Source organism: Macrosteles quadrilineatus, unplaced genomic scaffold (genome assembly GCF_028750875.1).
Source record: "Macrosteles quadrilineatus isolate MER2022 unplaced genomic scaffold, UCM_ALF_1.0 Scaffold_3__2_contigs__length_128488019, whole genome shotgun sequence".
Lineage (NCBI taxonomy): Eukaryota > Metazoa > Arthropoda > Insecta > Hemiptera > Cicadellidae > Macrosteles > Macrosteles quadrilineatus.
The window spans coordinates 64,207,590-64,233,115 of record NW_026542596.1 but is presented as its reverse complement, the minus strand read 5'-3'; the positions used below and the strand labels follow the sequence as shown (position 1 = coordinate 64,233,115).

Genomic DNA, 25,526 nt, shown 5'->3' with positions numbered 1-25,526 from the left:
CCCCTAACATTGTGCGGATGACTTCTTTTTGTATTAGTAAAAGCTCATGAACAAAGGGGGAATGGCCCCAAAGTTGGATTCCATATTGAATATGGGATTGAAACAGCCCAAAATAGGCTAGTTTGAGATATTCAATATCGACAAAAGGCTTGAGTTTCCAGAATAAACATGAAACTCTCGATAGTTTTTTGCTTAAATTTGTGATGTGAGTTTTCCAGTTTAATTTACTATCGAGGTGGAAGCCAAGATTTTTTACTGAGTGGTCTGATTGTTTAATAGAGAGTGAGAAATCAATTTTCTGGGTCTTGGATTGATTACAGATCAGTTTATTTGAACCAGTTTAAAACACTCTTTTCTGCTTTAGAAAGAGCTTCTGAGAGCTTTGTTTGGTCTTTATCAGAAGTAAAAATTGTGGTATCGTCTGCGTAAATTACACATTCGATAGGAGTGTTACATGGAAGATCATTTACTGCGATTATAAAAAGGAAAGGGCCTAGGACCGAGCCCTGCGGAACTCCTGCTTTAATTGTGGTCAATGTTGAGTTTTTACCCCCCACACTAACATATTGCTTCCTATTAAACAGATATGATTCAAGCATTTCTATTGTGTTTTTGCTAAGTCCATAGAATTTGAGTTTAGCCAGCAAGATGTCAAACGGGATGCAGTCGAAAGCTTTTGTTAAATCAAAAAGAAGCATGGAAACAGCATTTTTATTTTCAAAAGCATTAATAATATAATTGGAAATGTGAGAGACTGCCATCGTAGTTGATCTGCCAGCTCTAAACCCAAATTGAGAATCAGTCATCAAGTTATTAGAGTCAAAAAAGTTATTTAACTGTTTTAACGTGAGAGCTTCAAAGGCCTTAGATAAGATTGGTACTATCGAGATTGGGCGATAGTTTTGACATAGATTCTTGTGACCCTTTTCCTTTTTAGCGAATTTCCCTATAGGGAAGTAGCTATTACCGTAGGTCTCATGGTAAGACCTAGGCCCGGGACCGATTTACTTTTTCATTTTGATGTCCCCAGAGGCCAAAAACACCATCCGTTCAAATTTTTATATATCTATATATATATATATATATATATATATATATATATATATATATATATATATATATATATATATATATATATATATATATATATATAAGTAGATAGTAATGTACCAATCCTAGACCAAAAAAGGAAGACTTTAATAATTTAATGAAATTTGTTGTTTTTCAATACTAATATGTTAAATTTTTGCCTCTTTTAGGCCAATTTCTAACATTTTCATATTTTTCTAGAAAAAGTATATAATTTTGATGAAATTTTCATGAATATGTCTATATTTTCCATAAAATTGAGTACAAAACAAAATGTTTTTAAAAACAAGTAAAATTTTAAAATTTAATGAGTAGTTTTTATACAAATTTAACTAAAACAGTTTCTTTATCTTTGAATGTTTTAATTTCAGTAATAATTAAGTTTAAATCTTTTTTATTTAATTCTTTAATTGTTTTTTCATCAAATATATTAATAAATCTATGAGGCAAATGAACTTTACATTTTTCTAATTCAACAATAACTGTTGGTCCATATTTATCTTTAACTTTTTCAAATTTTTCTATTTTATATTTGTATTCAATTCTAAACTTTTTATTGGTTTATATTCTTTGAATTTACATTCTTCAATATTATTAATCTCTTCTAGTAGATCCATTTATTACAAAAATAATTATAAAAATTTTAAACAGTTAATAATTGAAATATATGAAAATAATTTTAAATATCACACAACAGTTCTAACAAACTGTTGTGTGATAGATGAATATTTTATTTTTAAATAATATCTGATGTATCACTTATGTTATCAGAAAAACCATTATGTTGATATATTATGCATGGATCATTTAAAGTTGATAAATGTTTTAAGAATTTTAAAAAATTATCATCAAAATCTGGTTTTATATAAAAATCCATATCTAAAAGTTTAAAAATCATTGGTAATAGTTTCTTAAATGATATATTTTTTTTGTAAAACTGAAATATGCATTAAAAATCACTGTAATATTTCTTTTATCTTCAAAATTTAATTCAAAATCAATATTGAATATTTTGTTTAAGAATTGATAGTAAAATATCCAGTTTGTATAATTTCTTTGTTTTAAAAATAATTTTATATTTTTAGGTGTTATTTCAAAACTATTGTCTAAAATACATAATGTATAGATTTCATTGATTAATTGTTGTGTACGATATGGTTGAAAATGATTAAATTCTCTTAAAATATTTATAAGATGTTTGTTCTTATTCTTTCGTCTATTAATCTTTTTTTCAGAAATAATTCTTTTACATATATTACATCCTATACAATTTTCAATAATTGTAAAGTTATTAAAATTATGACATCTATAACATACATACATTTATATATAACATTTTTATATCTAAATGGAAGAACTTATTCAGTGTCATAAATGTAAGAAGAAAACTAAAAATATTAATCCAGAAATTGTTGAAATGAAGAATGGTTTGTTTAGAATTGCTACCAAGTGTTCAATATGTAAAACAAATAAAAGTAAAATAATTAAAAAAGAAATTAAACCAGTAATAAAAAAGGAATTAAATAAAAAAGATCAAATAATTGAAGCTAAAGAAATTCATGCTCCAATAAGAAACAAATTTCCAAAAAGAAAGATAGTTACATTAGGTATTGATGATTTATGGGCAGCTGATTTGATCATTATGAAAAGTTATGAAAAAGAAAATGATGGTTATAAATATATGTTGAATGTTATTGATACATTTTCTAAATATGTTTGGTCAAAACCTTTAAAGAAAAAAGATGCAAAATGTGTATCTATAGCATTTGAACAAATTATAAAAGATGCATTAAAAATTGGTCATAAATCACCAAACTTATTACATACAGATAAAGGACTAGAATTTATAAATAAAGAATTTAATGGAGTTTTAAAAAAGTATAATATTAAATTGTATCATACAGAAAATGAAGAAAAATCAAGTATTATTGAAAGATATAACAGGACTCAAAATGTAAAAATGAAAGTTCTATTTGAAATTAATAAAAATTTTAGATGGATTGATATTCTTCAAAAAATAGTTAAAGAATATAATAATTCATATCATTCAACAATTAAAATGAAACCAACTGATGTAAATAAAGAAAATGAAAATGATTTATTAGATACAGTTTTTAAATATATCCCACCAAAAATAATTACAAAATCTAAATTTAAAATAAATGATAGAGTTAGAATAGGAAACAAAAAATCAACTTTTTCAAATAAATATAAAAACAATTGGTCAAGATAAATATTTGCTGTTTCTAGAATTAATAATACAAATCCTGTTACATATAGTATTAAAGACTTGAATGATGAAGATATAATTGGTAGTTTTTATGATTATGAATTGAAGAAAACTAATTTGTAAAATTTTATACTATATAAATGGAGAAAAAATGTATAAGGTGTAATTTATATAAAGATGTATCTGAATTTTCAAAAATGAAATCAGCAAAAGATGGTTTATATTATTATTGTAAAGAATGTTATAAAAGTTATAAAAAGGAATTATTTGATAATATTAAAGTAATTGAAATAAATCAAAAAGAGTGTTTGAATTGTAAAGAAATTAAAGACATATCAAATTTTCATAACAATTACTATAGTAAAGATAAAAAGTTGGCAATTTGTATTGAATGTATTAGACATATGTTTTTAAAACCACAAATGTGTGAATGTGGAAGAAGTATTAAATGGGTCAATAACTATTCAAAACATTTAGAAACTAAAATTCATAAAGAAAATATAACAAATAAGATGAATTAATAAACTAGTTTATAAAAGTTTTATTGAAAACAAATACTCTAGAAAATATAAATTGACTAGTTGATTACTAATTTTATAAAAAAAATACTCTAGAAAAAATAAATTAATCATTAATTTTTGTATATTACTTATATTTTATAAAAACATATTTTCTAAGTAAAAATTATTTTTATTAAATAAAGGAATTTTTTCTCATCTAAATGGAAAGACGAAATGAAAATATATTATGTCCTTATTGTATTAAAAATATATATTCTAAAAACTATGGAAGACATTACAACTCAAAGAAACATTTAGAAAATAAAATAAAATATGAAAATGAAGTTAATAATTTAAAAATATGGTGTAAACAAAATTATATTAATGATTATAAAAACAAAAATCTAGATCAATTAAAAGAAATAAAAAAGTCATATGATCCAACAAACTATTCTTTATTTAAAGAAGAAAAATTAAAGGAAATTGCTAACAAACTATCTGTTAGAAACTATACAAATTTAGTAAGAAATGAACTGATTAAAAGACTAAATAAAATTAAACAAAATCCTAATAATTTAAAATATAGATCATTGAAATTTATTCAAGATTTAGCTGTTAAAAATAATATTAAAATTGTAAATAAAACTAGAAAGGAATTGACTGAATTATTGACTGATCATCTTAAAAATAAACCAATTCTAAAAGAAAATATAATAAATATTCAAGAAGCTTCTTCATTAAAAGGTTATTTTCAAGAATATATTCTAACAAATTCAAATGATGGTTTGGATATATCTGATTATTTAGAATCACACAGAAGTGAAATTCAAAAATTAATTGAAAAACAAAAATTTAAAAATATAAAAGTACAATTAGCTTTAACATGTGAATATCAAAGAAAATTGGTTAGTGGTGAAAATCAAACCAGTACAATGTATTTTGCTCTTAGGAGTTCAGATATCTTAAATATTAATGAATTTATAAATGATCAGTTTAAAAAATTAATATTAAGAGAAAATTTGAATCAACCATCAAATGGTAGTGGTTGGTCATTAAGTAGATGTTTAGAATTAAATCTCAAATTGTATAAAGTTAATTCATTAAATGCTGGTTCATATACTGAACTACCAAATAAAATCAAAAACAAGAAGAGTTGTATAAATTTTAAAAATAAAGATGAATATTGCTTCATTTATGCAATTAGATGTGCGATTGATAAATATAAAAATAGAAAATTAGATCATCCAGATAGGGTTAAACAGTATCAGAGTTATATAAATGATGAACTTTTTAAAGGTTTTGATTATCCAATAACATTAAAAGACATAAAATTGTTTGAAAAAAGATCATTTGATCCTAAATATAACTATCCATCCATGTCAATTAATGTTTATAGAATTGATGAAGATGAAAAGATTGTTCCATTACAAATATCTGAAAATTATGATGCAAAATTAGACATTGATTTGTTGTATTATAAAGATGGTGACAACTCACATTACATATTAATAACTGATTTAAGTAAATTAGTTTCTAACCAAGTTTCAAAAGATGGTCATAAACTATATATTTGTAGACGATGTTTGACACATTTTTATAAAAATAGTGATTTGAATAATCATTTAATAATTTGTAAATCTCTTGAACCTTGTCGACCAATTATGCCATTTTCTGGTGAAACTGTTAAATTTGAAAATTATTATAAAAAACTTGAACATCCTTTTGTAATTTATATGGATTTTGAAAGCATTCTGAAAAAGATTAATACTTGTGAAAATAATCCAAATAACTCATATACAAATAAAATTCAGAAACATATACCTTATGGATTCACAATTTATTTAGTTTCTAGAGTGACTAATAAAATATATAAACCAATTTGTTATAGAGCAAAAACAGATGAAGAGTTGAAAAATGTACCAAATAAATTATTTGAATACTTAGATGAGATTTCAAAGTATATAGCTAAAAAATATAATTCGAAAAACAAAAAGCCTATGAGTTTAACTAAAAATTAAGAAATTGAATATCATAAAGCAAGTGTTTGTCATATTTGTGAAACTATTGGTTTTGATAATGACACAAGACGAAAGGTAAGAGATCACTGTCATTTAACAGGAAAATTTAGAGGTGCAGCACATTCAAGTTGTAATTTAAATCTAAAATTTCCACAAAATATACCTGTGTTTTGTCATAATAGTTCAAACTATGATACACATTTGTTTATTAAAGAATTAGCTAAAAAATATGGTAAAATTGATTTAATAGCAAATACTGATGAAAAATATATAAATTATTCAGTTAATTCAGGATATGGTTATGAATTTGAAGATGATAAATCTAGAAAATTTGTAAAATTCTCATTTGTAGATACGTTTAGATTTATGGCCTCATCAATTGATAAGTTAGCTAAAAATCTGAAAGAATTTAAACACTTGACTAAATTTATAAAAAACATTGATATACCGTAATTAAAAAAGATGATGAAACATTTGAAATATTATCTTCTAAAGGTATATTTCCTTATGAGTTTATAGATGATATTGAAAAATTAAATTATGATAAAATATTAGATAAAGCACAGTTTTATAGTTCTTTAACTGATGAAAATATTAGTGATGATGATTATAAATACTATCTAAAAGTTTGGAATAAATTAAAAGTTAAAACATTAGGAAATTATTCTGATTTGTACAATATTCAAGATGTGATGTTATTAGCTGATATATTTGAAAATTTTAGATCAGTTTGTTTAAAGAACTATCAATTAGATCCTGCACATTATTTAACATCACCATCATTAGCATGGGACTCTATGTTAAAATTAACAAAAATAGAATTAGAATTGATAAGCGATTATGATATGTATTTGATGATTGAAAAAGGTATAAGAGGTGGAATTTCTCAATGTGTTACAAGGTATTGTAAAGCAAATAACAAATATACCAAAAATTATGATCCTAATAAACCTGAAAATTACATGTTATATGTAGATGCAAACAATTTATATGGATGGGCCTTAAGTCAAAAACTACCATACAAAGATATTAAATGGATGAATCCAAATGTATATACAACTAATGAATGGAAAGAAACTATATTAGAATTAGATGAAAATGTTGATTATGGCTATATATTAGATGTTGATTTAGAATATCCAAAGGAATTACATGATAATCACAAGGATTTACCATTAGCTCCTGAACATTATAATAATAAGCTTTGTACTACATTATTTGATAAAAAAGACTATGTGGTTCATTCAAGAAACTTAAAATATTACCTAAAACAAGGTCTAGAATTAAAAAGAGTAAATCGAGTAATAGCATTTGATCAAGATAACTATATGGAAAAATATATAAAACTGAACACAAAATTAAGAGCTCAATCAAAATCAGACTTTGAAAAAGACTTCTTTAAGTTAATGAATAATTCTGTATTTGGTAAAACAATGGAAAATGTAAGGAATAGATGTAATATAAAATTAGGTGATGAAGAATATTCATTAAAACAAGCTAAAAAACCAAACTTTAAAACGTTTAGTATATTTGATAAAAATTGTATTGCTTCACATTTGATTAAAGAAAAAGTTAAATTTGATAAACCAATATATGTGGGATTTTCAGTTTTAGAATTATCAAAATTATTAATGTATGAATTTTACTATGATAAGCTAAAGAAATATGATCCAAATGCAAAATTATTATATATGGACACTGATAGTTATTTTGTGGAATTAAAGAAAGATCCTTATAAAATTATTAAAGAAAATATAAATGAGTTTGATACAAGTGATTATAAAAAAGATCATGAGTGTTACACTGAAAAAAATAAAAAAGTAATTGGTAAATTTAAAGATGAGCTAAATGGTGAAATACTAGAAGAATATTGTGGATTAAGATCAAAATTATATAGTTATGAATTTAACAATAAAAATCCTGTAAAATGTAAAGGTATCAAGAAAAGTGTTGTAAATAAGACAATTAATATGAGTGATTTTAAGAAATGCTTGTTTGATGATATAGAACAATATAGAACAATGACATGTATTAGAAGTTATAAACATGAATTGTATACTATTAGAATAAACAAATTAGCTTTGAGTAATAAGGATGATAAAAGATTTGTATGTGAAAATAGAATTGATACATTACCTTGGGGACATAAAAATATAATTTAAACATAAATAAATGGAAATAATAATCATACCAAAAGAATTAATAGACAGTGAATATGATCAAAAATTGTTTTTGTTTAAAACTAAATTATCAAATAAATATTTAATTTATCTTTTTAAATATAAAGGATATTATGTTTATCACAATACCTTTAATTTTAATATAAAACCATTCTTATATAAAGTAATACAATATGTTAAAGAAAGTTTTAAGGAAAATGATCAAAATGTAATTAATTTAAGATTTTAAAATTAGTGAATATAAACCTGATTCATGAATTAATATATTTTTATTTTTAAATATAAAATTATTATTAAATAAATCAATAGTTGTCATTATTTATATAGAAAAAAATTTAAGTTAGAAATTTTGTTTTAATCTTAAATACACAATATTCTTAATATTTTTATTATTTATCAAATTTCCTTCATTATCTTGAATAGATATTACAATATTTTGAATTTTATTAATATTTTTTAAAGGAACATAGTCTATTTGATTTGGTTTTTCACTTATTTTTGAACCATATTTAACATTTGGATAAAAAGTATATAGAATTTCTGATTCTTTATGTAAATGCGAGTGATCATTATGATTTTCAAAGCTAGGTTCAACCAAATTACAATGGATTTCTAAAACATCAAAAGATCTTAATTTAGGTAACTTAATTCCTTTAATTAAAGTGTCTGGTTCAATCATTTCATCCTTTAAACCTAATAAATCAGTTATAATAGCTGTTACTATAATTTTAACAGGTGATTTTATCACAATAAGAGAACCCTCATTTTCTAATAAAAACTCATTTTCATCAAAATTATCTGCTTTCTTTTTAAATTCTTTTAAGCTATTTTTAAAGTTTTCTTTTATAGTTTCTAATGTGTGATATCCTTTGTTTAAATTAAAATATTGATTTATTTCTTTTTCACCATTCTTAATAGTAAAACCATATACATTTTTATAATCATTTGGTACATTTAATACAAAATTATCTGAATAAAATCCACAAAGACCAATACTATAATTTCCATCCAAATGAATTGGATGTTCTAATCTTAGTTCAATCTTTGAAGAATTGCCTGTAATTTTAAATAATTTCATCTTATTTAAATGGAAAATTTTTTAAAGGAAAAAAATAAGATAAAATTTGATACATATGATGAAAAAAATCAAGAATAATCAACCAATTAGATTGTTAATAATAGGATCAAGTGGTTCTGGTAAAACAACATTACTATTAAATTTCATCTATAAAAGATTGATACCATACACAAATTTATATGTTTTTAGTAAATCACTAGAGCAGCCTGCATATATAAAATTACAACATAGATTTAAAAATATTGAAATGAACATTAACAAAAAAGTTGCAAATTTCTTTGGTTCATGTGAAGATATAATTTCATTAAATGATTGTAAACCAAATTCATTAATTGTTTTTGATGATTGTATTTTAGAAAATCAAGATAAAATAAAAGAGTATTTTGTAATGGGTAGACATAAAAACATATCATGTATTTATCTTTCACAATGTTATTCAAAAGTTGACATTAAATTGATAAGGAATAATTTAAATATGTTATGTATTTTTAAGCAAAATAATCATTATATAAAACAAATTTTTGATCATTTTGTAGGTTCTGATATGTCATTTAATGAATTTAAGGATATTTGTAATGATTGTTGGAAAGAAAATTATGGATTTTTAACTATGAATTTGTTATTAAAAACAAATGAAGGAAAATATATGAATAAGTTTTCTAATATAAAATTTTCTTGTAAATAAATGTGGTGTATGCTTGATTTAATTGTTGATAAAGTATTTGTTATAATAATATTTGCCTTATCTTTAGTGTTTATTTTTCTTATTAAATTTACAGAAAATAAAAAATGATGTGTTTGTGTTTAATTTTAGATTTACTTATTATTTTTGTTTTATTCATATTAATCATTAGTGTAGTGTTGATTGTGCTTAATCGACATAGTTTATGTTTATGTTAACACGGTTTATGTTTATGTTAACATCATTTATGTTTATGTTAACATATTTTTTCTTTTAATAAATGGATAACATAACTGTCGACAAGGCTAAGAAGTTAGATGAAATTGAAAAAAAATTAATAAAAGAATTTAAAAATCAAATTAAAATTGATGAAAATTATGAACAAATTAAACAAAAAGCATATGAACCAATAACATCTGCAATTGGTAAAGTAGAAAATAAAATTGGTGATGTTTTAAATGAAAATAAAAATTTAATGGATTTAGTACCTATTGTTAATCAATTTGCTAATATGTCAATACCACAATCTGAAGAAGAATTTATGTTACCTTCAAGTACTCCATTTAGACCAATAAGAGAACGAATTATTGAAGAAGAATCAACATTTATAGATCCAAATATTGTTTCACCTCAAATATTAAATAAAATCATTGGTCCAATTGCACAAAAATATTTACCTAGAGCAAAAGATGATAAATTTGGTTTGTATTGGGATAAACATAAAAAATCATTTATGATTGGTGATAAAATAACAGTAATTGATAATGATGATTTACTTGTTAATGGTAAAACATATACTGGCACTCAAGGTTTATGGAGATTATTGACATATAAAGACAAACCAGATGATAATTTATATAGTCAAGATGATTTAAATAATTACTCAAAAATTTTATGGGAAACAGATTCAATTTATAAAAATAATGATCCAAGTACTAGAAAACCAAAATCAAGTAAAGGTAATAAATATATGAATTTGATTAAATTTATTTGGGATTCTAAAGGAAATATTGAAGGATCTGGTATAAGAAAATATTCAGAAAATAAAATTGAATACAGATATATTGATGATTTAAACAAATTAGAAAGTATAATCAATTATATATATGCTCAAGAAAAAGCTGGAAATAATAACTTTATCAATGAAAAAAGGGCTATTAAAGATTTTATTTCAAACAAATTAGATGAATTAATTGAAAAACCTGATGGTATAAAATATTTAAAAAGAATATTACCAACTATAACATCACCAATTATAGGTTCAGGATTATTAAATGATTTTATAAATAATTTACCATTTGAATTGCATGTACCTGGTTTTCAATATCTAGGACCTGGAACTAAGCTACAAAAAAGATTAAAAAGAGGTGATCCTGGAATAAATGATTTAGATAAAGCTGCTAAAGAACATGATATATTTTATAGAGATCATAAAGATACAGAATCTAGAAATGATATTGCTGATAAAATATTACAAGATAAAGCATGGGATATAGCAACATCTAGTGATCATGATATAGGTGAAAGATTAGTTGCTTTACCAACATCAGGTGCTATGTGGTTAAAAAGAAAATTTGGAATGGGATTATAAATAGGATTAAAATTTTAACCTATATAAATGGAGAAAGTTAAGGTAAATTTAACTGATTATCAAAAATCTAAAATTAAATCTGCTTTTAAGAAAAATAAAAATTTGACTATACAATTTGAAATAGATCAATTTAAAAATGGTAATGATGTATTATTATTAACTAAAAGACAATTGAATAAATTAGAAAAACATAAAAAATTAAATACTGGATTAAGACTTGAATTTTCTTACAATCAACTTAAACAAATAAAAGATGGTGGTTTATTAAATGAAATATTAAATGTTGCTGATTATATTCCTGGCATAAATAGTTTAACACCAAAAGTTAGAAGAGGAGCTAAAGTAGTAAAAGACAATGTTATTCCTAAATTTAGAGAATTTATAAATTGGTTAGATCAAGAATTAGCTAATGTGGATTAGATGGATCTGGATTAGATGAAAAAACATTAAAATATGTTAAGAAAAAAATTTCAACCCATTGACTTTAGCTGATTTAGAAAAATTATGTCAAAATATTAAGAATTTTAGAGGTGTTTTTATGAGAGATATGCTTCCAAAAACTGTTAATAAATTTGAATGTGGTATAGTCAATTTAGATTCATTTTCTGGTAATGGAACTCATTGGATATGTTATTATAAAAAAGATAAAATTAAATATTACTTTGATTCTTATGGAAAAATTGTTAATAAACCTTTTAAGGAAATTGTTAAATATTTAGGAAAAGACAATATATTTTTTAATGATTCACAAATTCAAAATTATAATGATCCACCTATATGTGGTCATTTGTGTGTTTTTGTATTAAATGAGTTGAATAAAAATATAAGATTTGATAACATAATCAATAAATTAATTCTTAATAAATATGGATTCATTAAATATATTTGATCTATTTGGTAGACAGAAAAAAGATTTAATTGAAGTAAAAAATGATTATATTAATTCAAAATTAAATTCCATTTTTAATGATATTAATAAGGATTTAAAAAACCATATTAAGAAAACTAATAATTTGGTTAATGCTATTAGTTTATCTAAAAATTATTTAAGTATTAATTCTAGAAGAATTGTTAATGTAAAACCAAGTATTAATGATTATGATGTTGTTATAAAATCTGAGTTAAATGAAGTTTTAAATTCTATTATTAAGATTGGTAATGATCATTCAAAAACTAAACAGGATTTAAATGAATTGGTTAATTCATTATTTAATCTAAAAACGTATGTTGAAGATTTAGAAAAACAACTTGAAGGTAAACTTGCTGAAGTGATAAGATTAGTAACTACTGGATTAGCACAAATAGCAAGTTTTACATTAGAAGATAAACTTAATACAGAAAACCAAGAAGATCAATAATTTTTACTATATAAATGGAGTTTATTTACTGTCTTAAATGTAAACAAAAAACCAATTCTAAAGACATTCAAACAATAAAATTAAAAAATAAAAATATGGTTAAAGCAAAATGTTGTATATGTAATTCAAAGAAAAGTAGTTTTACAAAAATTTCCTCCTAATAAATGGCTCTATATAATTCATTTGATTATTTCATTATCAGAAACCAATTTATGTTGACCAATGAAGATTGGAATATTATTTCAGAAAAATATGAATTGAATGAAGATATGATCAGATTGTTTCAAAATAAACTAAATTGGGAAAAAATTGCACAATATCAAACATTAAGTATACAATTTATTGATGAGTTTATTAATTATCAACTTAATGCTTATATTAATTTGGTTTGTAAGTATCAAAATTTAGATGAAGATTTTATTGATAAATATAAAAATGATTTGGATTGGGAAATAGTGTTACAATATCAAAATATATCAGCAAAATTCATCATAGATCATGCACTGAATATTGAACAGTTTAAAGAAAAAATGGATTATGACGAGATTGATTAAATTATTCCAAAAAGATTTATAAAACTATTCTTTATTACAAAAATTTTACTGGTTTTAAAAAACCTTTTTCTTTCCATATTTTTTTCATAAATTTCTCCTTAATAAATGGCTAATACTTATGAAATTGAAAGAGCTGAATATAAAAATTTTTATCCTTTATCTAAACTACATTTGAATGAACCAAACAAAAAAACTGAATTTAATATTGATTTTGGAGATGGTTTTTGTACATCTAAATTTCAATTTTATATTTCAGGAACACTAAAAAAATCTGATGATAGAGACTATGGTGCTACAGATAATGTAAAGTTGATTAATAATTTTGTACCATTCTTATTTTCAAAAATTGAAATTAGAAAACATAATAAATTAATTGAGGAAATTGAATATCCTGGACAATTAAGTACAATAAAAGGTACTGTTACTTATTCAAAAACAGAAGCAGTATCCAACATTTGTAATGGATTTCAATCAGATTTCAAAAAAACATTTGAAGCTGTGGGTAATCTATCACATTTTGGATTAGGTTTCTTTGAAAATGTTAATGTTCCAATATACAAAGGAGGATTCAATATATGTTTTGTTAGATCTGAAGATAATGATGCCATTTTTAGATGGAAAACTAAAAAAGTTGATGGAACTTTTGATGATACTACATTACCAAGTGCTGGAAAAATAATTATTGATGACTTTTTTATTAGAGTTCCAATAATTGAGTATAAAACTACAAGTAAAATTCAATATATTAATGAAATAACTAAAAAAGAAAAAATACTATTTCACTTTAATCATTGGCAATGTATTGAACAAAAGACAATAACTGGAAAAACAGTTAGTTTTGATATAACAAATATTTATCGAAACATCTATAATCCAAAATTTATAATAATTGGTTTTCAAAAAGGTAGAACTAATGATCAATTATATGACACTTCAAAATTTGATAGTATGTATATTAAAAATATTAGAGTAAAATTAAATGGTCACTATTATCCTGATGAATTAATGAATCTAGATATAAATAATGGAAAATTTAGAATTTTATATCAAATGTATCAAGATTATAAAAAGGTTTATTATAACAATAGTAAAATGTATTATGATCCAACAGAATTCATTGAAAATAGACCATTGTATGTGATTGATACTACAAAAACTACTGTAAATATTTCAGGATCAAAAAATGATATAATAATAAATATGGATTTTGATTATGATATAACTGTTGCTAGTAAAACTAATTGCTATGTAGTTGTTGTGTCTGAAAGATTATTAGAGTATAATGTAATTAAAAATGATATAACTGAAATCAAATAAAATTATTATAAAACCACCATTTATTTACTACTTTTTGACATATTTTTCAAAATATTATTATATTTTATGAATAATGAGACTACTATTGTTAATTTAAAATTTGTTTTATTAAAAAATATTAATAAATAAAAATTTTTGATTTTCAAGGTCACAGGATGTGAATATTTTTGGTTTCATTATTTAATAAATTTGTACTTATCATATAGATATACCATACCAAATTTCATGTAAATATCTTAAAAAACAAAAAAGTTATTAAAGTTTTTAGTTTAAGGGTAGTTCACCCTAAATTTTAAAATTTTACTAAAAACATTGATAATTTTTCATAATTTTTTAGTTTCAGAGTTATTCAATCATTTTTAGAATTTTTATAAATAAAATAAAAAATAGGGGATGAAACTACCCTTAACATAAGTCAAAAAATTATTTAATATTCAATATATCTGTATACCAAAATTGATCAAAATTGGTTGAAAAACACATGAAATATAACACTTATAAGTTTTAATACCATATTTTTACCATAGCAACATTTTAATTCAAAGAAATAATAGAGAAATCTCATTTTATGGTGTTGGCTAACTTGCTTGCGTTTGACACTAGCGAACCTAGCGGGATAACCTTGCGTAATGATCATAGTACCATTTATCTGATCTTTTATATTGCCATCTAACTTAGTAGACTTGACACTTTGTAGCTCAATCCATTTGTTTGTTTCATTCTATTTCTATTTAGACTTAGCATTGATTATATATTTTAAGCATATATTATAAAACATTTTTCAATTAGTTAAAATAAATCAAAACAATCATATAAATCCACACTGAATTTTACTAACATTCTATTAGTTATTATTAATTATTCAATCACTTATTTTCATCAAAAGATCAACCAAACAAATTAGGCCATAGACTAATATTCCTTCAATAACATTATATTTACAACGCAATTTGTTTTTGTTGATTTTTACATTATCTTTAATCGTACAGAAATGTATAATATATGAAATAGCATTAATTTTTAACAAGCTTTTCATTGGTGATATTTATTTTCAATTTAATTCAATACTTATCTTTTTATCTTAAGATTATCATTTTGTTAACATTTTTATGATTTCACAATTGAAATATATAAAAAGATATTTTTGATAATTAAACCTTAAATAAACCTTTATAAACTTGTTTTTTTAATCAATTAAACTACACCATGATTTTTATGATATAAAAAACTTTAATAATTCTAATAAATTTCATGTTTTTTAATAGTTTATTTAATAATTAAACCTTTATAAACTCATTTTTAATCATTTATTAACGCGTCAATAAATGATTAAAAATGAGTTTATAAAGGTTTAATTATTAAATAAACTATTAAAAAATATGAAATTTATTAAAATTATTAAAGTTTTTTATATCATAAAAATCTTGAAGTAGATTAATTGATTAAAAAAAACAAGTTTGTAAAGGTTTATTTAAGGTTTATTTATCAAATAAATTATTAAATTTATGGAATTTATTAAATATTTGACGCGTCGCAAAAATTGCGACGCGTTAATAAATGATTAAAAATGAGTTTATAAAGGTTTAATTATTAAATAAACTATTAAAAAATATGAAATTTATTAAAATTATTAAAGTTTTTTATATCATAAAAATCTTGAAGTAGATTAATTGATTAAAAAAACAAGTTTGTAAAGGTTTATTTAAGGTTTAAATATCAAATAAATTATTAAATTTATGGAATTTATTATTTAAAATTCTTTTCGTATATTTCAATTATTAACTGTTTAAAATTTTTATAATTATTTTTGTAATAAATGGATCTACTAGAAGAGATTAATAATATTGGAGAATGTAAATTCAAAGAATATAAACCAATAAAAAGTTTAGAATTGAATACAAAATATAAAATAGAAAAATTTGAAAAAGTTAAAGATAAATATGGACCAACAGTTATTGTTGAATTAGAAAAATGTAAAGTTCATTTGCCTCATAGATTTATTAATATATTTGATGAAAAAACAATTAAAGAATTAAATAAAAAAGATTTAAACTTAATTATTACTGAAATTAAAACATTCAAAGATAAAGAAACTGTTTTAGTTAAATTTGTATAAAAACTACTCATTAAATTTTAAAATTTTACTTGTTTTTAAAAACATTTTGTTTTGTACTCAATTTTATGGAAAATATAGACATATTCATGAAAATTTCATCAAAATTATATACTTTTTCTAGAAAAATATGAAAATGTTAGAAATTGGCCTAAAAGAGGCAAAAATTTAACATATTAGTATTGAAAAACAACAAATTTCATTAAATTATTAAAGTCTTCCTTTTTTGGTCTAGGATTGGTACATTACTATCTACTTATATATATATATATATATATGTGTCCATCCGCACGATAACTTGAGTAATTTTTGTCCGATTTTGATAAAATTTGGTTTGAAGGTGTAAGGCGGGATAAACTTGAACGAGTTCGCGAACCAGCGAGATCGGGCTATGGAAACGGGGGTTTACGGGGGGTTTTATGGGGTAAAAATAGGTTTTTCCCATTTTTGACCCAAAAAACATAAATTTTTGCAAAATCTTTTCAAACCATTTTGTAGTGCTTAAAAAAACAAATAATTTAGTATATTGAAGTGTTGCTATGCGCCTAATGGTTACGGAGAAAATTCCAAAAAAATGTAAATTTTAAATTCCCATGTTATTCTTATGGAGAATAAGTAAACTGATGGAGTTTGCTTGTTTATGAACATACTTAGATCAAATTTGGAAAATGTTTTTATTTCTTACTAACTATTAACATTTTACAAAAAAAGCAGTTTTACCCTCCCTGATGCAGCAAACCTAAGTACCTGTTAAACTAATTTTATTTAAATAGGAAATAAATGTTAAATTTTTAAGTAGACATTTTAGTGTAAATCCAATCAGACATATGGAAATTCGCTTAGTCTGCAGGTTTGCTGCGGCGAGGGTATTATAAATTGGAGTTACTTTTGAGACCTTAAGTTTGTCAGGAAAATAGCCATTACGGAGACAACTATTAAATACAGTGGAGGGGTGTAGATATGTAGTGTATAATATTCTTGATTATGTAGTTTGAAAACCAAAAGTGATCCATAGATTTAATCATAGATTAAACATACTCCCTAAGGGAGTATGTTTAATCTATGATTTAATGTACAAATTATAATAATAATGTGTACATAATAATGTACACATCAAGCTACAAATTAACCTTTTGACAAAAACAATATTTTCTCAACATAACTTATTCACAGTGGGAGCAAAAAGAATTTTATCTGCATCATACCGGTACTTGCTAAAACTTGTACCGTACATAAATAATTATGAAGTAGAATTGATATAGCTTAACTGGGAAAATTTATTAATGGTATAATAATTTAAATAACTTATCAGACAGTAATGTCACATGTGTGCGTACCTAATTAACACCGTAATTAAATAATTTACTTCTTGATGGATAACAACAAACAAAAATTTACTTAACTTGAGTGTTGATGACGGGAATTCCCGCTATTGCTTTACATTGAAATAGATATAACTTTCATGTTTATGCATGTCGACCGCACTAATAATGTTAACAATAGTTAGGCCTTCTTCTCTTTTGGAAAAAAACCATGTGGTGTTTATTTGAAGTAAAAATTACAAACCATTTCAATTTCCTTGTAAGTTACTTAGTAATTTTCTAAAGCTGCTGAAACCTTTTAGTCTGTCTCTTGACCTGCAAAGGAAGCCAATTAGAGTTTGAGGAAATGCTTGAAATCTCTACTGAAATAGGTACTTTAAAACCTGGATGTGACTGAAAAACTACACTGGTGGCTGGCAGCATTTGAATCATGATGTATATATGACGTAGACCTGTTTTGGGGGCTGGACTTCCACCGGATAGTATTTCAGCAACCCATTAATTGCTGCGACAACGGTCTATAACGATCAATCCTCTATTTTTCTTTTTGCAGAACTTCTGAATATCTGTGTCACAGGTTTTTTAGTGTAGGCTATATCAAAACTTAAAATTAATACCCTCGCCGCAGCAAACCTGCAGACTAAGCGAATTTCCATATGTCTGATTGGATTTACACTAAAATGTCTACTTAAAAATTTAACATTTATTTCCTATTTAAATAAAATTAGTTTAACAGGTACTTAGGTTTGCTGCATCAGGGAGGGTAAAACTGCTTTTTTTGTAAAATGTTAATAGTTAGTAAGAAATAAAAACATTTTCCAAATTTGATCTAAGTATGTTCATAAACAAGCAAACTCCATCAGTTTACTTATTCTCCATAAGAATAACATGGGAATTTAAAATTTACATTTTTTTGGAATTTTCTCCGTAACCATTAGGCGCATAGTAACACTTCAATATACTAAATTATTTGTTTTTTTTAAGCACTACAAAATGGTTTGAAAAGATTTTGCAAAATTTTATGTTTTTTGGGTCAAAAATGGGAAAAACCTATTTTTACCCCATAAAACCCCCCGTAAACCCCCGTTTCCATAGCCCGATCACGCTCGTTCGCGAACTCGTTCAAGTTTATCCCGCCTTACACCTTCAAACCAAATTTTATCAAAATCGGACAAAAATTACTCAAGTTATCGTGCGGATGGACACATATATATATATATATATATATATATATATCTATATATAGATATATAAAAATTTGAACGGATGGTGTTTTTGGCCTCTGGGGACATCAAAATGAAAAAGTAAATCGGTCCCGGGCCTAGGTCTTACCATGAGACCTACGGTAATAGCTACTTCCCTATAGGGAAATTCGCTAAAATCAATTCAAATGTTGACAACGTTCTTTGAAATGTTAGGGTATTTGATAGATTTAAATATAATAATTAATTTTACGGTCAGGCCTAGGTTCTTTTATTTTTTTGAGTTTTCTGATTTTGCTTTATTAACATCAGATTCTGTGTTTTTATCAAGACATCAAATGCTAATTTTCCATTCAGTTTGAAGGTTACAGCACGTTTGGATGTGCTATTGTCTCATTTCTGCTGGTCTAATTTAAGTTTAGGCCATTGATAAAAACCTTAATGAACAGTGTTGACCTACCAACCTAATTATTTGAAAAGTAGGCTACTTAGTGGTAGAAGTTTTTTTATGGTATGTGAGTAGCACCATAGACTATTATATACTAGCTTAGCTTGTATGAATGGTATCACACCTTTCAATGGGTAGATTTTCATCAATTTAATTTTTCAGGTCAAGTCACATGTCGGCTTTTGAAAAATAGAGAAAAGCACAAGACGATGTTTTAAATCATATAATACCAAGACTATTCAACAATTAGAACTCAAACGCTATAATGTGCTCACTTTCATGCATAATAATGACTAAGTGTTGACATATTATTAATAGAATAGTTACCTGATGCCAAATAATATATATTACATATAGTCCATATATAATAAGCGATAGAATGGAGACTGATCCGGTATGTTATATAGGCTTAACCAAAGATAATACCAAAGAATTGTCTAATACTATAAAAGATGATCAAAATATAAATATATTAACTGGGTTTATAAAACAAGAAGTGAAAGAAGAATGTTACATAACAAATATAAAAGTAGAAGACAACATTCATGAATTTGATAACAGTGGAATCATTGTTCAAAGCAAACATGATAGGGCTACTATTTTTTGCCAAACTAATTTAGAGAAAACCGAGTTTGATGACGTAGTGCCTGGTATTAAAAATGAAAACCAGAGTGAGAACTCTTTTGGTTATGAAACCCTGCCTTTGCCAATCAAAAATTTACAACTATTACCTTCTGAATTGAAAAATAGCAGCAAAGCTTCAGTGGTAGATACCAATCCTATGGAGAAACTTCCGTTGAAATGCACAAACTGCAAATACGGCACAACTGTTAAAAAGAATTTGATATGTCACATGAAATATTTTTGTAAAATGAAGAAGGGAAATCCAATTGAAAAATTACCATTTAAGTGTAATGACTGTTCATACGCTACTTCTTCAAAGAAGAATCTGGTATCTCACATGAAAAACCATATAGGACCTCCTCGATACCAATGTGTGTTATGTGACTATTCCGCAAAACAGAAGAAAAGCCTGACGATGCACTTACTTTCGCATGCCGGAGAAAAACCTCTGAAATGTGATGATTGTAACTATAGTACTGCGAACCGACAAAGTCTTCATCAGCACAAGCTACTGCATGAGGGTAAAAAGCCATACGAATGCAAAATCTGCGGGTACAGTTCAAACTTTAACTCTGCATTAAGATCTCACATGTTGATACATGACGATTATAAACCATTTAAATGCCGTTTGTGCGATTATCGGTGCAAGCAGAAGTGCAAATTGAAACCTCACATGTTGATGCATGCTGGTTATAAACCTTTTAAGTGTGAAATGTGTGATTTTCGTGCTGCTACAAGACAGAATCTAACCAATCACATGGCCTATCACAGTGATGACAGGCCTTTCCATTGTAATATGTGTGACTACAGTGCAAAAACAAAGAATGAACTGATGAAACATATCAACAGACATAACAATATCAGGAAATTCAAATGCCCTTTGTGCGACTACAGCGGCATCCGAAAATGTTACCTAACCATCCACATGACGACACACACTAAAGACAGGGAAAGACCCTTCCCATGTCCCTATTGTGATTATAGTGCGTACACCAGATTTTTACTGAACCAGCACATCTTGACACATTCCGGAGACTCTCCTTTTAAATGCTCCGAGTGTGATTACACCTGCAAACAGAAAAGTAATCTGAGAATGCACATGACTTTACATTCCGGCGTTCGCCCTTTCAAGTGTTTGAAGTGCAACTTCAGTTCTGCTTCCAAGAATGGACTAAAGCATCACATGAATGTGCATTCCAATGTAAAACCGTTCCGATGTTCTCATCCGTTGTGCCACTTCAGCGCCAAGACCAAATACGAATTAGAAGCTCACTCGAAAATTCACTTGAGGGATAAGAAATTCATCTGCTCCACTTGTGGGTATGGAACAGTGACAAAGCAGAATCTAGTCAGACACATAGTAAAGCATTCGGAACATCGGCCTTTTGAATGTGATAAATGTCCGTACAAAGGAAAGAACGGAATAAGTTTGAAAGTACACATGTTGATTCATAAATATGAGAACCTATTTAAATGTGCTGAATGTGGTCATACATCGCTCACCAAAGGTAGACTTGAGTCACATATGATGACACATCATGCAGAGATGCGTTTCAAATGTTTGAACTGCTCTTATGAAGCGAAACAGAAGATCAGTTTGAAATATCACATTATGATGCATCACACAAAAGAGAGATCTTTCAAATGTGAGGATTGTAAATTCAGAACCATCAACAAAGCCAGGCTGAGACGCCACAGATTAAAACATGAATCAGGAGATAAACCCCTGAAATGTTCTCTCTGCAGTTTCTCAACTAGGAGAAAAGACTCACTTCAGTGTCATCTGTCAAGACACAGAGGCTGGAAGAATCCTAAGATAAAAGATGAAGTGTGATTGACAGTTCTAGTCCAGTCAGTTTTAAGCTCAAAGAAAATTATTTAATTATTTGGGTATTTTGACTTATATCAGCTTAAGACTCGATCGTGTGCCATAAGACTCCCTCAATAAATTCTAGCTTGAACGTTAAAAGATTTGTGTTTGAAACTAGAATTATTTTATTTCTATAACAGTTCTCAAAGTTTTATTTAACTCCTTCTAAAACCCACATAAAATTACTTTTTTTTACCAAGTTGTTCTGTGTTCTGTTTTTGTTTTTAAAATTATAAACACTGTTTTAACCTTTATATCAAGAACTTAATACTTGCTTAGTTGTATAAGAGGTTATACATTTTAGTTTCTGTAGGTACTGATAGATTTCTCAGAGATTTAAAATATTTTATTTTAACAATTAGTTGAGAAATTGTTATGTTTTTGTTAGTATAATAAAAAAGGTTCCTTCAGTTTTTGCCAAATGTCTTATAGGACTGAGTAGTTTGTGGTTTTTAGTGGACTTGTTATGTTTTTATGTTAATTAATTAATAAGGTTTTAAATTACGTTAAGTAGTTAAATTTTTGTTACTGAAATACATGTCTTCAAATCAGCTTACTTCTATCTTGTTTTATCCATGTAAGAACTTGTTAAACATGGTTATACTTTCTGTTATGAGTTTGCAATTCAATTGCATGCAAAGTGTGCTGAAATACTGTTAACCATGGTTTAATCAATAACATTAATTTGTTAGACTTCCTCTCGTTTGGTTACAGAATTGAATTGGTTTTTGTGCTTATAGGCCTAATACATCTACAATTTATCAAATTCAACCTATTTAAATTGTGAACAATAGCCTAATAAAATTTATGTAAAGATTTTTAATAAATATTTTAATTATTGGTATGTTTGAATGAAACTAAGTTTAACTCTATGCATATTGCAAATGTCAAGACATTTTCTGTGATATGTCCCTTGCCATATCATTAAGTTACCAGTAAACAATTGCCAAAGGTTAAGTTATGTAAAGATTACAGAGTATAATTTGTTCTTTGTTTTGCTGCCATCACAATGTGAAGACTGATTTGTAAATAAAATATGTCATGTATTTACGTTCTTTTTTTCACATTTCCCAATTATCTTGCTTTGACCATTTGAAGGGAAACAACTTTGGGCAAAATGCTTAAACATTCAAGCTCCATGGATTTGATTTAATTTATTATGCCTAATAGTTTATTCATTGAATAAGCAACAAGTAGAAAACTAAACGATTTAAAACACTCGAATACACCAGTGATTTTTTCTTCTTTTTTTTGTGGACCTTTCCCACCTAATTCTGCTACAGACAAGTGAACTACTCATGAGTTGTACCACAGCCACCTCTAATACAAGGCCGCGGCGAGTGAAAAGCGGCAACGTCAACGTCGCATCAGTGTCTTGGCGTTCGGTCGTTTTACCATTACAGTGAATGGAGGAGTCGCGTACTCTACGTACATAATCGCGTTTCTACTACCTTTAATCATTAGTAATGAAATTAAACTTCTTACTACAGCATGCCAGATAGATGTGATGTGCCTGGATGCAAGAATTATTACGATAGCTCAATTAAAAAATGAATAATACATACAGTGTTCTAAGATTCTACTTGATCCACCGCGTAAGCAACAATTGCTTTCTGCTATTCTTCGATCAAATTAGACATCTTAAAAATATTCTCGTTTTTGTGTGAAACATTTTTCACGAATATGAGCTTAGATTAAATTTGTAAAAAATATAAGAATAAGACAATGACGCGTATAAATATAGATGCGAGAAGCAAGTTTTAGGTAGTAATACCGTACTATTTCCTTATTTATTTGTCTATCTTATTGATAAATGCTGTTGTTAAGTGATTAAAATAACTTAAATAAATGCCACTTCAAAGAAATAAGCCGGTGTTTCATGTTAAGTAGGCCTACTAGTAAAAAAATATGTAACCTACTGCACCATCGAACAATAAAAGCATCATAGTCTCCGAATCCAGTCTGAATGTTGATGTGATAAAAAATTCTATTAATATTGTGGAAAGCCATATGGAGGCCTATCTTCTGAAATCATTTACAAAATGGCAAACGTTTTTCTTAGTAATTATTCAAAGAAAATAAATTATTTAGTCAGTATGCCTTCAAAATGAAAACTTCAAATTTTGTTGTCACTAACTTATGGTTTCCTCAGGTAGACTAAAACATAATATTCCTATTAAAAATTAATTTTATTTGAACAAATTGTTAGATGTTAGTCTCTACAAATCCCAAAGTCTCTACAAATATTGAAGTGGCAATAAGTTAGTCCTACTGTATAACCATTCTTGGTATAGTAGCTTTATTTTGTAAAATTTAAGCACAGTCTGTATAGTATTTTTTACTATGTTGAATAACACACATATATACAGACACCATGAGATTGTTAGGCCCTATATAATAGTGTAGATTATCAAATTAACAAAGGAAATATTTAAAGTTCATCTATTTCCACATTCATCGTACTTACAATACGATAAATGCAACCAAAAACATTATGTTTGTATATTTTTAGTTTTAGACATATTGCGGTATGTTGCAATTTTTCACTAAATAAACAACCTAGATTACAATTTTGTCTATTTTACCATACCTTAAAATCTACTAAAATATGTTATTACGTATTTAAATACTTTCATTCATTGATACAGAGCAGCAATACTCTCATTGATGTTCATAGCCTAGCGCGTGTGAAGACGGACACAGAGGGGGTGTGATTGCGGCGTTGCCAGTTCGAACGTCGCGGCCTTGTATTAGAGGTGGCTGTGGTTGTACACTAGACCTGAACTACAAAAGGATTCAAACTCTACAATGCTGTCCTCTGGCCACAGATAAAAAACATGACACCGCTCAGTCTTTGAGTACACCAACGGTTTACCAGTCCCATTCGTAAAGAAAAAGCTCAAAGGGGGGTTTTCCTGGCTGCATGTTTTGGCACTGACTCATCGGTAAGGGTCAGGTTCAGAGCCGTTTTCCTAACTGCTGACTTCAGCAGGGTGTGCACCCTGAAGGATACTTATGCTAACACTTGCATGACATTCACAATTCTGCAGTCATATTTGGGAACTAGGAACACCTATCTTAAGCCCCGTACTAGACATGCAAGGCTGGTTTAAGGGGTTGCATAGGGCGCCAACAAAGAGAGTGATTTTAGGAGGAGACTAGAGACATCAAATATAGGCACTAGATAAACATCTCCCGCAGCCGTGTAGTTATCATCGTCGCCCACTACTGTGACTACAATTCTGGTCATCTCTCGCAGTTGTGTGGAAATCATCACGATCTCCCGCAAATGTGGCAAAATTCTGATCGTTTTCTGTGGCAACAGAAACATTATCACCATCTTCCGTGAT

The 25,526-nt window shown here is 26.0% G+C and overlaps 1 protein-coding gene across 2 annotated transcripts in view; it reads left to right on the top strand.

Moving 5' to 3' along the window:
* LOC128990529 (gastrula zinc finger protein XlCGF58.1-like) overlaps positions 1 to 23,222 on the top strand; it is a 30,224-nt gene extending 7,002 nt beyond the window's left edge. For both annotated transcript variants that reach the window (XM_054412928.1, XM_054412927.1), the window contains exon 2: positions 19,845 to 23,222. In XM_054412928.1, coding sequence (XP_054268903.1) covers positions 20,062 to 22,140 — 2,079 coding nt within the window. In that variant the 5' untranslated portion in view covers positions 19,845 to 20,061 and the 3' untranslated portion in view covers positions 22,141 to 23,222. The remainder of the gene's footprint in view (positions 1 to 19,844) is intronic.
* The last annotated feature ends 2,304 nt before the right edge of the window (positions 23,223 to 25,526 follow it).